This window comes from Oncorhynchus mykiss, chromosome 3 (assembly GCF_013265735.2).
Source record: "Oncorhynchus mykiss isolate Arlee chromosome 3, USDA_OmykA_1.1, whole genome shotgun sequence".
Classification (NCBI taxonomy): Eukaryota; Metazoa; Chordata; class Actinopteri; order Salmoniformes; family Salmonidae; genus Oncorhynchus; species Oncorhynchus mykiss.
This window is the reverse complement of record NC_048567.1, coordinates 76,597,293-76,612,292: the sequence shown is the minus strand read 5'-3', so window position 1 is coordinate 76,612,292 and position 15,000 is coordinate 76,597,293. Positions and strand designations below refer to the sequence as shown.

The 15,000-nt window shown below is 48.8% G+C and overlaps 1 protein-coding gene across 1 annotated transcript in view; it reads left to right on the top strand.

Moving 5' to 3' along the window:
* LOC110520604 (tensin-1) overlaps positions 1–15,000 on the top strand; it is a 337,260-nt gene that overhangs the window by 245,171 nt on the left and 77,089 nt on the right. The window contains 4 exon segments of the mRNA XM_036975231.1: positions 7,424–7,499; positions 13,701–13,830; positions 14,180–14,245; positions 14,407–14,523. Coding sequence (XP_036831126.1) covers positions 7,424–7,499; positions 13,701–13,830; positions 14,180–14,245; positions 14,407–14,523 — 389 coding nt within the window.

The following is a 15,000-nucleotide window of genomic DNA, read 5'->3' as shown; positions in this document are numbered from 1 at the left end:
TCTCTAGTTCCCCAGCCCCAGTATCTAGTTCCCCAGTCCCAGTCTCTAGTTCCCCAGTATCTAGTTCCACAGTCCCAGTCTCTAGTTCCCCAGTCTCTAGTTCCCCAGCCCCAGCCTCTAGTTCCCCAGCCCCAGTCTCTAGTTCCCCAGCCACAGTCTCTAGTTCCCCAGCCCCAGTCTCTAGTTCCCCAGCCACAGTCTCTAGTTCCCCAGCCCCAGTCTCTAGTTCCCCAGGCCCAGTCTCTAGTTCCCCTGTCTCTAGTTCCCCAGCCTCAGTCTCTAGTTCCCCTGTCTCTAGTTCCCCAGCCTCAGTCTCTAGTTCCCCTGTCTCTAGTTCCCCAGGCCCAGTCTCTAGGTCCCCAGCCCCAGTCTCTAGTTCCCCAGTCTCTAGTTCCCCAGGCCCAGTCTCTAGGTCCCCAGCCCCAGTCTCTAGGTCCCCAGCCCCAGTCTCTAGGTCCCCAGCCCCAGTCTCTAGTTCCCCAGCCTCAGTCTCTAGTTCCCCAGCCCCAGTCTCTAGTTCCCCTGTCTCTAGTTCCCCAGCCTCAGTCTCTAGTTCCCCAGGCCCAGTCTCTAGTTCCCCAGGCCCAGTCTCTAGTTCCCCAGCCCCAGTATCTAGTTCCCCAGTCCCAGTCTCTAGTTCCCCAGTATCTAGTTCCACAGTCCCAGTCTCTAGTTCCCCAACCCCAGCCTCTAGTTCCCCAGCCCCAGTCTCTAGTTCCCCAGCCACAGTCTCTAGTTCCCCAGCCCCAGTCTCTAGTTCCCCAGCCACAGTCTCTAGTTCCCCAGCCCCAGTCTCTAGTTCCCCAGCCCCAGTCTCTAGTTCCCCAGCCTCAGTCTCTAGTTCCCCAGTCTCAGTCTCTAGTTCCCCAGCCTCAGTCTCTAGTTCCCCAGGCCCAGTCTTTAGTTCCCCAGGCCCAGTCTCTAGTTCCCCAGCCCCAGTCTCTAGTTCCCCAGTCTCTAGTTCCCCAGGCCCAGTCTCTAGGTCCCCAGCCCCAGTCTCTAGGTCCCCAACCCCAGTCTCTAGGTCCCCAGCCCCAGTCTCTAGTTCCCCAGCCTCAGTCTCTAGTTCCCCAGCCCCAGTCTCTAGTTCCCCTGTCTCTAGTTCCCCAGCCTCAGTCTCTAGTTCCCCAGGCCCAGTCTCTAGTTCCCCAGGCCCAGTCTCTAGTTCCCCAGCCCCAGTATCTAGTTCCCCAGTCCCAGTCTCTAGTTCCCCAGTATCTAGTTCCACAGTCCCAGTCTCTAGCTCCCCAGTCTCTAGTTCCCCAGCCCCAGCCTCTAGTTCCCCAGCCCCAGTCTCTAGTTCCCCAGCCACAGTCTCTAGTTCCCCAGCCCCAGTCTCTAGTTCCCCAGCCCCAGTCTCTAGTTCCCCAGCCCCAGTCTCTAGTTCCCCAGCCTCAGTCTCTAGTTCCCCAGGCCCAGTCTCTAGTTCCCCAGCCTCAGTCTCTAGTTCCCCAGCCTCAGTCTCTAGTTCCCCAGTCTCAGTCTATAGTTCCCCAGCCCCAGTCTCTAGTTCCCCAGTCTCTAGTTCCCCAGCCCCAGTCTCTAGTTCCCCAGTCTCTAGTTCCCCAGCTCCAGTCTCTACGTCCCCAGTCTCTAGTTCCCCAGCCTCAGTCTCTAGTTCCCCTGTCTCTAGTTCCCCAGGCCCAGTCTCTAGGTCCCCAGCCCCAGTCTCTACTTCCCCAGTCTCTAGTTCCCCAGGCCCAGTCTCTAGGTCCCCAGCCCCAGTCTCTAGGTCCCCAGCCCCAGTCTCTAGTTCCCCAGCCTCAGTCTCTAGTTCCCCAGCCCCAGTCTCTAGTTCCCCTGTCTCTAGTTCCCCAGCCTCAGTCTCTAGTTCACCAGGCCCAGTCTCTAGTTCCCCAGGCCCAGTCTCTAGTTCCCCAGCCCCAGTATCTAGTTCCCCAGTCCCAGTCTCTAGTTCCCCAGTATCTAGTTCCACAGTCCCAGTCTCTAGTTCCCCAGTCTCTAGTTCCCCAGCCCCAGCCTCTAGTTCCCCAGCCCCAGTCTCTAGTTCCCCAGCCACAGTCTCTAGTTCCCCAGCCCCAGTCTCTAGTTCCCCAGCCACAGTCTCTAGTTCCCCAGCCCCAGTCTCTAGTTCCCCAGGCCCAGTCTCTAGTTCCCCTGTCTCTAGTTCCCCAGCCTCAGTCTCTAGTTCCCCTGTCTCTAGTTCCCCAGCCTCAGTCTCTAGTTCCCCTGTCTCTAGTTCCCCAGGCCCAGTCTCTAGGTCCCCAGCCCCAGTCTCTAGTTCCCCAGTCTCTAGTTCCCCAGGCCCAGTCTCTAGGTCCCCAGCCCCAGTCTCTAGGTCCCCAGCCCCAGTCTCTAGGTCCCCAGCCCCAGTCTCTAGTTCCCCAGCCTCAGTCTCTAGTTCCCCAGCCCCAGTCTCTAGTTCCCCTGTCTCTAGTTCCCCAGCCTCAGTCTCTAGTTCCCCAGGCCCAGTCTCTAGTTCCCCAGGCCCAGTCTCTAGTTCCCCAGCCCCAGTATCTAGTTCCCCAGTCCCAGTCTCTAGTTCCCCAGTATCTAGTTCCACAGTCCCAGTCTCTAGTTCCCCAGTCTCTAGTTCCCCAGCCCCAGCCTCTAGTTCCCCAGCCCCAGTCTCTAGTTCCCCAGCCACAGTCTCTAGTTCCCCAGCCCCAGTCTCTAGTTCCCCAGCCACAGTCTCTAGTTCCCCAGCCCCAGTCTCTAGTTCCCCAGCCTCAGTCTCTAGTTCCCCAGTCTCAGTCTCTAGTTCCCCAGCCTCAGTCTCTAGTTCCCCAGTCCCAGTCTCTAGTTCCCCAGCCTCAGTCTCTAGTTCCCCAGCCCCAGTCTCTAGTTCCCCAGTCTCTAGTTCCCCAGCCCCAGTCTCTAGGTCCCCAGCCCCAGTCTCTAGGTCCCCAGCCCCAGTCTCTAGGTCCCCAGCCCCAGTCTCTAGTTCCCCAGCCTCAGTCTCTAGTTCCCCAGCCCCAGTCTCTAGTTCCCCTGTCTCTAGTTCCCCAGCCTCAGTCTCTAGTTCCCCAGGCCCAGTCTCTAGTTCCCCAGGCCCAGTCTCTGGTTCCCCAGCCCCAGTATCTAGTTCCCCAGTCCCAGTCTCTAGTTCCCCAGTATCTAGTTCCACAGTCCCAGTCTCTAGTTCCCCAGTCTCTAGTTCCCCAGCCCCAGCCTCTAGTTCCCCAGCCCCAGTCTCTAGTTCCCCAGCCACAGTCTCTAGTTCCCCAGCCACAGTCTCTAGTTCCCCAGCCCCAGTCTCTAGTTCCCCAGCCTCAGTCTCTAGTTCCCCAGGCCCAGTCTCTAGTTCCCCAGCCTCAGTCTCTAGTTCCCCAGCCTCAGTCTCTAGTTCCCCAGTCTCAGTCTATAGTTCCCCAGCCCCAGTCTCTAGTTCCCCTGTCTCTAGTTCCCCAGGCCCAGTCTCTAGGTCCCCAGCCCCAGTCTCTAGTTCCCCAGTCTCTAGTTCCCCAGGCCCAGTCTCTAGGTCCCCAGCCCCAGTCTCTAGGTCCCCAGCCCCAGTCTCTAGGTCCCCAGCCCCAGTCTCTAGTTCCCCAGCCTCAGTCTCTAGTTCCCCAGCCCCAGTCTCTAGTTCCCCTGTCTCTAGTTCCCCAGCCTCAGTCTCTAGTTCCCCAGGCCCAGTCTCTAGTTCCCCAGGCCCAGTCTCTAGTTCCCCAGCCCCAGTATCTAGTTCCCCAGTCCCAGTCTCTAGTTCCCCAGTATCTAGTTCCACAGTCCCAGTCTCTAGTTCCCCAGTCTCTAGTTCCCCAGCCCCAGCCTCTAGTTCCCCAGCCCCAGTCTCTAGTTCCCCAGCCACAGTCTCTAGTTCCCCAGCCCCAGTCTCTAGTTCCCCAGGCCCAGTCTCTAGTTCCCCAGCCTCAGTCTCTAGTTCCCCAGCCCCAGTCTCTAGTTCCCCAGTCTCTAGTTCCCCAGCCCCAGTCTCTAGGTCCCCAGCCCCAGTCTCTAGGTCCCCAGCCCCAGTCTCTAGGTCCCCAGCCCCAGTCTCTAGTTCCCCAGCCTCAGTCTCTAGTTCCCCAGCCCCAGTCTCTAGTTCCCCTGTCTCTAGTTCCCCAGCCTCAGTCTCTAGTTCCCCAGGCCCAGTCTCTAGTTCCCCAGGCCCAGTCTCTGGTTCCCCAGCCCCAGTATCTAGTTCCCCAGTCCCAGTCTCTAGTTCCCCAGTATCTAGTTCCACAGTCCCAGTCTCTAGTTCCCCAGTCTCTAGTTCCCCAGCCCCAGCCTCTAGTTCCCCAGCCCCAGTCTCTAGTTCCCCAGCCACAGTCTCTAGTTCCCCAGCCCCAGTCTCTAGTTCCCCAGCCACAGTCTCTAGTTCCCCAGCCCCAGTCTCTAGTTCCCCAGCCTCAGTCTCTAGTTCCCCAGGCCCAGTCTCTAGTTCCCCAGCCTCAGTCTCTAGTTCCCCAGCCTCAGTCTCTAGTTCCCCAGTCTCAGTCTATAGTTCCCCAGCCCCAGTCTCTAGTTCCCCAGTCTCTAGTTCCCCAGCCCCAGTCTCTAGTTCCCCAGTCTCTAGTTCCCCAGCCCCAGTCTCTAGGTCCCCAGTCTCTAGTTCCCCAGCCTCAGTCTCTAGTTCCCCTGTCTCTAGTTCCCCAGGCCCAGTCTCTAGGTCCCCAGCCCCAGTCTCTAGTTCCCCAGTCTCTAGTTCCCCAGGCCCAGTCTCTAGGTCCCCAGCCCCAGTCTCTAGGTCCCCAGCCCCAGTCTCTAGGTCCCCAGCCCCAGTCTCTAGTTCCCCAGCCTCAGTCTCTAGTTCCCCAGCCCCAGTCTCTAGTTCCCCTGTCTCTAGTTCCCCAGCCTCAGTCTCTAGTTCACCAGGCCCAGTCTCTAGTTCCCCAGGCCCAGTCTCTAGTTCCCCAGCCCCAGTATCTAGTTCCCCAGTCCCAGTCTCTAGTTCCCCAGTATCTAGTTCCACAGTCCCAGTCTCTAGTTCCCCAGTCTCTAGTTCCCCAGCCCCAGCCTCTAGTTCCCCAGCCCCAGTCTCTAGTTCCCCAGCCACAGTCTCTAGTTCCCCAGCCCCAGTCTCTAGTTCCCCAGCCACAGTCTCTAGTTCCCCAGCCCCAGTCTCTAGTTCCCCAGCCTCAGTCTCTAGGTCCCCAGTCTCAGTCTCTAGTTCCCCAGCCTCAGTCTCTAGTTCCCCAGGCCCAGTCTCTAGTTCCCCAGCCTCAGTCTCTAGTTCCCCAGCCCCAGTCTCTAGTTCCCCAGTCTCTAGTTCCCCAGGCCCAGTCTCTAGGTCCCCAGCCCCAGTCTCTAGGTCCCCAGCCCCAGTCTCTAGGTCCCCAGCCCCAGTCTCTAGTTCCCCAGCCTCAGTCTCTAGTTCCCCAGCCCCAGTCTCTAGTTCCCCTGTCTCTAGTTCCCCAGCCTCAGTCTCTAGTTCCCCAGCCTCAGTCTCTAGTTCCCCAGCCCCAGTCTCTAGTTCTCCAGTCTCTAGTTCCCCAGGCCCAGTCTCTAGGTCCCCAGCCCCAGTCTCTAGGTCCCCAGCCCCAGTCTCTAGGTCCCCAGCCCCAGTCTCTAGTTCCCCAGCCTCAGTCTCTAGTTCCCCAGCCCCAGTCTCTAGTTCCCCTGTCTCTAGTTCCCCAGCCTCAGTCTCTAGTTCCCCAGGCCCAGTCTCTAGTTCCCCAGGCCCAGTCTCTAGTTCCCCAGCCCCAGTATCTAGTTCCCCAGTCCCAGTCTCTAGTTCCCCAGTATCTAGTTCCACAGTCCCAGTCTCTAGTTCCCCAGTCTCTAGTTCCCCAGCCCCAGCCTCTAGTTCCCCAGCCCCAGTCTCTAGTTCCCCAGCCACAATCTCTAGTTCCCCAGCCCCAGTCTCTAGTTCCCCAGCCACAGTCTCTAGTTCCCCAGCCCCAGTCTCTAGTTCCCCAGCCTCAGTCTCTAGTTCCCCAGGCCCAGTCTAGTTCCCCAGCCTCAGTCTCTAGTTCCCCAGCCTCAGTCTCTAGTTCCCCAGCCTCAGTCTCTAGTTCCCCAGTCTCAGTCTATAGTTCCCCAGCCCCAGTCTCTAGTTCCCCAGTCTCTAGTTCCCCAGCCCCAGTCTCTAGTTCCCCAGTCTCTAGTTCCCCAGCCCCAGTCTCTAGTTCCCCAGTCTCTAGTTCCCCAGGCCCAGTCTCTAGTTCCCCAGGCCCAGTCTCTAGTTCCCCAGTCTCAGTCTCTAGTTCCCCAGCCCCAGTCTCTAGTTCCCCAGACTCTAGTTCCCCAACCACAGTCTCTAGTTCCCCAGGCCCAGTCTCTAGTTCCCCAGTCTCAGTCTCTAGTTCCCCAGTCCCAGTCTCTAGTCCCCCAGTCTCTGGTTCCCCAGCCCCAGTCTCTAGTTCCCCATACCCTCTCCAGTTCCCCAGCCCCAGTCTCTAGTTCCACAGCCCCAGTCTCTAGTACCCCAACCCCAGATTCGAGTTCCACAGCCCCAGGTTCTATTTCCCCAGACCCAGTCTGTAGTTCCCCAGCCTCAGCTGTTCCAGCCTAGTGTTATGATCAGTAGTAGTGTTATTAGTAACTTGAGGAGCCAGTGAAATAAGTCCAGAACATTACCCTCAGCCAGAACATTACCCTTATCCAGAACATTACCCTCAGCCAGAACATTACCCTCAGCCAGAACATGACCCTCTGACAGAACATTACTCTCAGCCAGAATGGTACCCTCAAAAAGAACATTACCCTCAGCCTGAACATTTTTTTTAGCCTGAACATTACCCTCAGCCATAATTTTTACCCTCAGCCAGAACATTACTTTCAGCCAGAACATTACCCTCTGACAGAACATTACTCTCAGCCAGAATGTTACCCTCAGCCAGAACATTACTCTCAGCCAGAACATTACTTTCAGCCAGAACATTACCCTCTGACAGAACATTACTCTCAGCCAGAATGTTACCCTCAGCCACAACATTACCCTCAGCCGGAATATTACCCTCAGCCATAATTTTTTACCCTCAGCCAGAACATTACTTTCAGCCAGAACATTACCCTCTGACAGAACATTACTCTCAGCCAGAATGTTACCCTCAGCCAGAACATTACTCTCAGCCAGAACATTACTTTCAGCCAGAACATTACCCTCTGACAGAACATTACTCTCAGCCAGAATGTTACCCTCAGCCAGAACATAACTCTCAGCCAGAACATTACTCTGAGCCAGAACATTACCCTCAGCCAGAACATTACCCTCAGCCAGAGCATAGTGGTCAAGATCCACTACGCTGATCATACATCATTGCTAACTGATGCGTTAATGTAAAAGAGGTGTGTTTCTGTGATTGGTGTCACGTTCAAAACAGTTACCCGTGTGTGTGTTTGTGTGTGTGTTTATAGTGTGTTTCTGTGTTTGGTGTGGAGTGGAGTGGAGTGGTGGTTCGTTGTGTGTGTTGGTTGATAGCGTGATGGTGTGGTGTGTTCACAAGGCTCTGTTTGTGTGTTGGTTGATAGCGTGAGGGTGTGGTGTGTTCACAAGGCTCTCTGTGTGTGTTTCCAGTAGTGTCCAGGGCGACAGCCAGACCAGTGTCTGCATCACCATTGAGCCAGGCCTGCTGCTGAAGGGGGACATTCTGGTAAGCACCATCAGCTCCTCCCTGAGTGACATGGAGAAGTATGACATGTACTGTACATAGCATTTGGGAGTGTGTAGTGTGGTATGTATTATGCCCCCTAGAAATAACGAGATAGTGGATTGACCTCTGTCATTAAGACGGAATGCAATTTATTGTGTCCAAATACAGTATGTTTGTCCTTAAGACTTTTATAGTCACCATTAATAAAACAACAGGGCTGTAAAAACTAGAGGACAGTTGGCATGAGCCCTATACCTCAGTTTAACTACCCTCATTAGCACACGATATCCAGGCTGTAAACTAGCATGTCCAAAGGACGTCCTCTTCAAGACCAGGCTGGAAATATTCGAGTTTTAAGACAAGAAGAAGAATAATACTTTGTTGTCTCCAGACACAGAGACGTGTAGCTTCAGTTTCCTAGGCTATCAGCCACTGATTCATGTGGCATGTACAAAATCAAGGCAATTTAAAAGAAGCACTCACCGAAGTCAATACCATTTGGCCCCCAACAGACTGTAGCAGCGGGCCTGTAGCTACATATGAAGATACTGAGGTCAGGACCTCTCTCATTTAAAAAATATATATAAAAACATTAAATATATATATATATATATATATATTGCTGCAGTTCGTCTTGTTATAATTCCCTGACAGTTACTCAAGTAGCCTCCCACTGGGCAAAAACTGGTTGAAACAACGTTGTTTTTACTTAATTTCAACAACAACAAAAATGTATTTGATGACATTGAATCAACGGGAAAAACTGATTGGATTTGCATAGTCATCGACGTAAAGGAATTCCATATGTTTTTCACCTAACTTCAAATCAAATCAAATCAAATTTTATTTGTCACATACACATGGTTAGCAGATGTTAATGCGAGTGTAGCGAAATGCTTGTGCTTCTAGTTCCGACAATGCAGTAATAACCAACAAGTAATCTAACTAACAATTGCAAAACTACTGTCTTATACACACAAGTGTAAGGGGATAAAGAATATGTACATAAAGATATATGAATGACTTTAACCTAAATCCAATGACATGGTTAATTGTTTTGTTGAATTCACTTTACAACTCAAACAAATTTAAATCAAAACTAGAAGTGGAACTGATATCTGTGCCCAGTGGGCATTGGTAAATAGTCTAGTTAGTCTAGCCAGCTATCTAAACTTGTATCATGACCGAATTACCAACCGGGCATGCAGGGCACGTGCCCAGGGGCCCTGACCTCCAGGGGGCCCCCATTGATTTTTTTTAGTCACTCTCACTCAGACATCATATTAACATGGCATAGGTCATGGCAGAATGTGTAGAATTGCAGGAAATTAGATTTTAAAACTGTAAAAATGTCTCCCCAAGCCATGGCAAAATGTGTAGAATTGCAGTAAATAGGCTTTAAAATGGCAAAATAAATAACTATATAATCTGTAAAGCAAACGTATTTGTTAACATTTTGCTAATAAAATGTCACATGGATTGACGCTGGAGAGACGAAGCAGGTACGGGGAGTCAAACATTTAATAAGGAACGGACATGGAACGAGACAGGAACAGGTCAGCAAACATGTAACAAAAACAAAAGACAATGAATCAGCAGAGAACTGACAAATATAGGGGAGGAAATAAACAGATGAGTGAGTGAGTCAAGGTGAGTCCAATTTTGCTGATGCGCGTGACGAGGGAGGGCAGGAGTGCGTGATATAGGGAAGCCTGGCGCCCTCAAGCGCCTGGGGAGGGAAGAGCGGGAGCAGACGTGACATAAAATATTTGTTCTGCCTCCGTACGCATTCTATTTGGTTTTTAATCCCCGTCCTGAGTTAATGTGAGTTAATATGAGTTAATGTGAGTTAATGTGAGTTCATGTGTAGCGGCTAATTGCATAGCTAACAGGCTGTGTGTTTGTAGACTGACCAGAGTTTTCTTTTAATTGTATAGAAATGCAGTGGATGAGCATCAACTGCCCCCTTCTCCCCATAATATGACATTGTCTTTAAAAACGGTTCTACTTTACTTCTTGACTACATTCTAGCTGTAGTCACAGGGGCAGGTTTTCACGCATCGTGTTTTCTGTTTACAACATATCAACATATCAACATATCAACGCTGTCAACATATCAACATATCAACATATCAACGCTGTCAACATATCAACATATCAACATATCAACATATCAACATATCAACATATCAGCATATCAACATATCAACATATCAACATATCAACATATCAACATATCAGCATATCAACATATCAACATATCAACGCTGTCAACATATCAACATATCAACATATCAACATATCAACATATCAACGCTGTCAACATATCAACATATCAACATATCAACATATCAACATATCAGCATATCAACATATCAACATATCAACGCTGTCAACATATCAACATATCAACGCTGTCAACATATCAACATATCAACATATCAACATATCAACATATCAACGCTGTCAACATGTTTTTTTGCCTGTATAATCTATCATATTTCATATGGGGCTCACTAGCATTGCCCCCCCCCCCCCCCCCCCCCAGCACCCCAGTGGGAGGAATATATATCCCATGGCGCCACACAACAGCCACAGGCCATTTGTTTCCTCTCTTACCTCATCTAGAGTTATTTCAAATCAAATGTATTTATATAGCCCTTCGTACATCAGCTGATATCTCAAAGTGCTGTACAGAAACCCAGCCTAAAACCCCAAATAGCAAGCAATGCAGGTGTAGAAGCACGGTGGCTAGGAAAAACTCCCTAGAAAGGCCAAAACCTAGGAAGAAACCTAGAGAGGAACCAGGCTATGTGGGGTGGCCAGTCCTCTTCTGGCTGTGCCGGGTGGAGATTATAACAGAACATTTGTTTTGTCTCTGCAAATAAAATATTTTTTAGTTCCTTCAACTTCTACCCAATGTGTTTTAATCACAGCTGAGGAAGGCTGATTCATGGAAGTGAAAGTTTCCGTCATGTGCTGAGGACATTTAACCAGGCTAAATGCTGTGTTTCACTTCACCTACAGTTGAAGTCGGAAGTTTACATATACTTAGGTTGGAGTCATTAAAACTCTTTTTTCATCCACTCCAAAAATGTATTGTTAACATTTATAGTTTTGGCAAGTCGGTGAGGACATCTCCTTTGTGCATCACACAAGTACTTTTTCCAACAATTGTTTACAAACAGATTTTTTCACTTATAATTCACTGTATTACAATTCCAGTTGGTCAGAAGTTTACATACACTAAGTTGACTGTGCCTTTAAACAGCTTGAACAATTGCAGAAAATGATGTCAGCTTCTGACATCATTTGAGTCAATTGGAGGTGTACCTGTGGATGCATTTCAAGGCCTACCTTCATATTCAGTGCCTCTTTGCTTGACATCATTGTAAAATCAAAAGCAATCAGCCAAGACCTCAGCAAAAAAAATGGTGGACCTCCACAAGTCTGGTTCATCCTTGGGAGCAATTTCCAAACACCTGAAGTTACCACGTTCATCTGTACAAACAATAGTATGCAAGTATAAACACCATGGGACCACACAGCTGTCATACCGCTCAGGAAGGAGACGTGTTCTGTCTCCTAGAGATGAACGTGAAAAGTGCAAATCAATCCCAGAACAACAGCAAAGGACCTTGTGAAGATGCTGGAGGAAATGGGTACAAAAGTATCTATATAACCTCAAAGGCCGCTCAGCAAGGAAGAAGCCACTCCTCCAAAACTGCCATAACAAAGCCAGAATACGGTTTGCAAGTGCACATGGGAGCAAAAATCGTACTTTTTGGAGAAATGTCATCTGGTCTGATGAAACAAAAATAGAACTGTTTAGCCATCGTTATTTTGAGGAAAAAGGGGGAGGCTTGCAAGCTGAAGAACACCATCCCAACCGTGAAGCACGGGGGTGGCATCGTCATGTTCTGGGGGTGCTTTGCTGCAAGAGGGACTGGTGAACATAACAAAATAGATGGCAGATCATGAGGAAGGAAAATTATGTGGAAATATTGAAGAAACATCTCAAGACATCAGTCAGGAAGTTAAAGCTTGGTCGCAAATGGCTCTTCCAAATGGACAATGACCCTAAGCATACTTCCAAAGTTGTTGCAAAATGGCTAAAGGACAACAAAGTCAATGTATTGGAGTGGCCATCACAAAGCCCTGACCTCATTCCTATAAAAATGTGTAGGCAGAACTGAAAAAGCGTGTGCGAGCAAGGAGGCCCACAAACCTGACTCAGTTACACCAGCTCTGTCAGGTGGAATGGGCCAAAATGTACCCAACTTAATGTGGGAAGCTTGTGGAAGGCTACCTGAAACGTTTTACCCAAGTTAAACAATTTAAAGGCAATTCTACCAAATACTAATTGAGTGTATGTAAACCTCTGACCCACTGGGAATGTGATGAAAGAAAAAAAGCTGAAATAAGTCACTCTCTCCACTATTATTCTGACATTTCAAATGTTTTAAATAAAGTGGTGATCCTAACTGACCTAAGACAGGGAAGTTTTACTAGGATTAAATGTCAGGAATTGTGAAAAACTGATTTTAAATGTATTTTGCTAAGGTGTATGTAAACCTCCCACTTCAACTGTAGGTTGAGCCCAGCATTCAGCTTGAGGTTTAACCAGGCTAGATGTGTAACATGTACACCAAAGCAATATATTATGCCATGACGAACAGAGGCTGTTGTGGCCAACAATGTCTGAGAATAAATGAATAAATCATTGAAATCTAATTAGGGCATGTAACGGAAAGGGTTTTTAAAATGTTTTGCAACTGAAAACTAAAATGGCCGTTTCTGATTAGACTTTTCCAGGTATTCCTTCTCTGCTGTTTCCATTTTCTGCCTAATGAACCTGACCCATATCATATCAGGGTTATGAGGCTAAATGATCCTGACCCATATCATATCAGGGTTATGAGGCTAAATGATCCTGACCCATATCATATCAGGGTTATGAGGCTAAATGATCCTGACCCATATCATATCAGGGTTATGAGGCTAAATGATCCTGACCCATATCATATCAGGGTTATGAGGCTAAATGATCCTGACCCATATCATATCAGGGTTAGGAGGCTAAATGATCCTGACCCATATCATATCAGGGTTATGAGGCTAAATGATCCTGACCCATATCATATCAGGGTTAGTAGGCTAAATGATCCTGACCCATATCATATCAGGGTTAGGAGGCTAAATGATCCTGACCCATATCATATCAGGGTTATGAGGCTAAATGATCCTGACCCATATCATATCAGGGTTAGGAGTCTAAATGATCCTGACCCATATCTTATCAGGGTTAGGAATCTAAATGATCCTGACCCATATCTTATCAGGGTTAGGAGTCTAAATTATCCTGACCCATATCATATCAGGGTTAGGAGTCTAAATGATCCTGACCCATATCATATCAGGGTTATTTTGAGGCTCACTTAATGATAATTCCAGTCCAATTTAGATGTTCTTCAGGCCTATGCACCCTGACATTTGCTCAGTACATTCACCCCAGTTCCCCAGTTCAGCCATAGTTTGTGTGCAGTGTGTCATTTGGGCTAAGCACAAAGCTAAATATTCATTGAGTACCTGTAAATGTGAGGTCCTTGTAAAAGATCTGGCCAACCCCTAGCCAGGGTGAAGCACAGTGGGGAGAGAGTGAAGAGTTTATTTCGTAGGGTTTGGGTTTACAAGGCTTTACAAGGCTCTTGTGTGGATAGCAATGGTCTGGATAATGCTGCTCTTGTTTGGGAAAGCAGACCATACATTTACAGAGCTGCTTTCTCTAGCACACTGCCAGATGCCCTGAAGGATTGTACTGTGAATCAAGCTGCTATGTTATCAGCTGGTATTTCACAATGACACTGTACTGTATGTCAGATCAGGATCAAAAACATATGTCTGTGCTTGATTTAGTTTGCCCAGTACAATGGAACAAATGGAATGGTTCCAAAATGGCAAAACTCCAAGTTAAATAATGTCCCCCTTCAAATGCTTTCATGTGTTTTCCAGTTGTCCTAGTGATCTGAACACTGTGAAAGTAACAGAAAGTCAAAGGTTTCCCGAGGTAAACTTTGAGACTTGAGCAATGTGAAATCTATGAAAGCCCTGAAGTAATCTCTTTTAGGGATTCAGTAACAGAAACCCAGAAACCAGAAAGACCTCTTTTAAAAAGGAAATCTGTCTTCCTGTCCACTGCAGCTGAAGTGTTACCACAAGCGCTTCCGAAGCCCACAGCGGGATGTGATCTTCCGGGTGCAGTTCCATACATGCGCTGTGCACGACTTGGGAATCGTCTTTGGGAAGGATGAGCTCGACGAGACCTTCAAAGGTAAGGAAGATATTCCTTAAATGTCCCCTAAAAAACTAAAAATGGCAGCATAATGCATACCATGAAGAGAATTTAGGAACATAGATTTGACTGAAAACATGAAACTGTTGTGCCTTGATGATGACCCAACTATATATGATCATCATAACGAATATATTCAATACTTTTTCCAAAGTTACGTTTTGAATATTGCTGCATAGAGGGTTTCTATGTGAACGGAGAATTAAGGAGTCTTAAATTCCATCATATTTCATTTGGCTGAATATATCATGTCAAACCTGTTTGCAATCTCCCGTCATTGCTAAAAAACATGGACACGTTTTATTCTCTTCTCTCATCCTCAAACCAGATGACAGATTCCCAGATTTTGGAAAGGTGGAGTTTGTTTTTTCCTTTGGTCCAGAAAAAACCAATGGTAAGCATACCTACTCCTCTTCTTGGCGGCCATTTTCTCCAAGCAAATTACCGATCATTCAAAAACAGAAATGTGTTGAAGATGACAGACACTACCTCCTATTGGATGAGTATAGCTTTGACATTTTCTTTGACCCCTCTGTATGTGTTTTTTTCCACCAGGGATGGACCACTTGGAGAATGGGCCCACTGTCTCAGTGGACTACAATACCCAAGATGCTCTAATCCGCTGGGACTCCTATGAGAACCTCGACCAGCATTGTGAGGAGACTATGGATGGTGAGTACAGTCACTTGGCATGCGTACAGGAGGAATCCCTTTTCCCTGTTGTACACTATGATTTCATGATGTGGTTGCTTCAAATTCCTCTCAACCAATCATATCGTGTGGCTGGAACGATCCGTTGTACAAATTGGGATACCTTCAAACAGACATTGTAGTACATTGTTGTTGATGGTCTTACACACATTGTTTAACGTGACAATACACACACACACACACACACACACACACACACACACACACACACACACACACACACAGAGTTGGGACCACACACCACTCCCTTTGTAAAGTCCAGGAGGTTTTAATGACTCTTAATGCCCCCACACTCCATGGTATCGCCTCCTAAAATGACCAGGAGGGAAATTCAGAAGTTAACCTTGCATGTATGGCCACACATACACACCAACCAACTCCAAGTATCTCTACGTACTGTAATCACACACACAACAAAAGGCTGTTTGTGTCTATAGA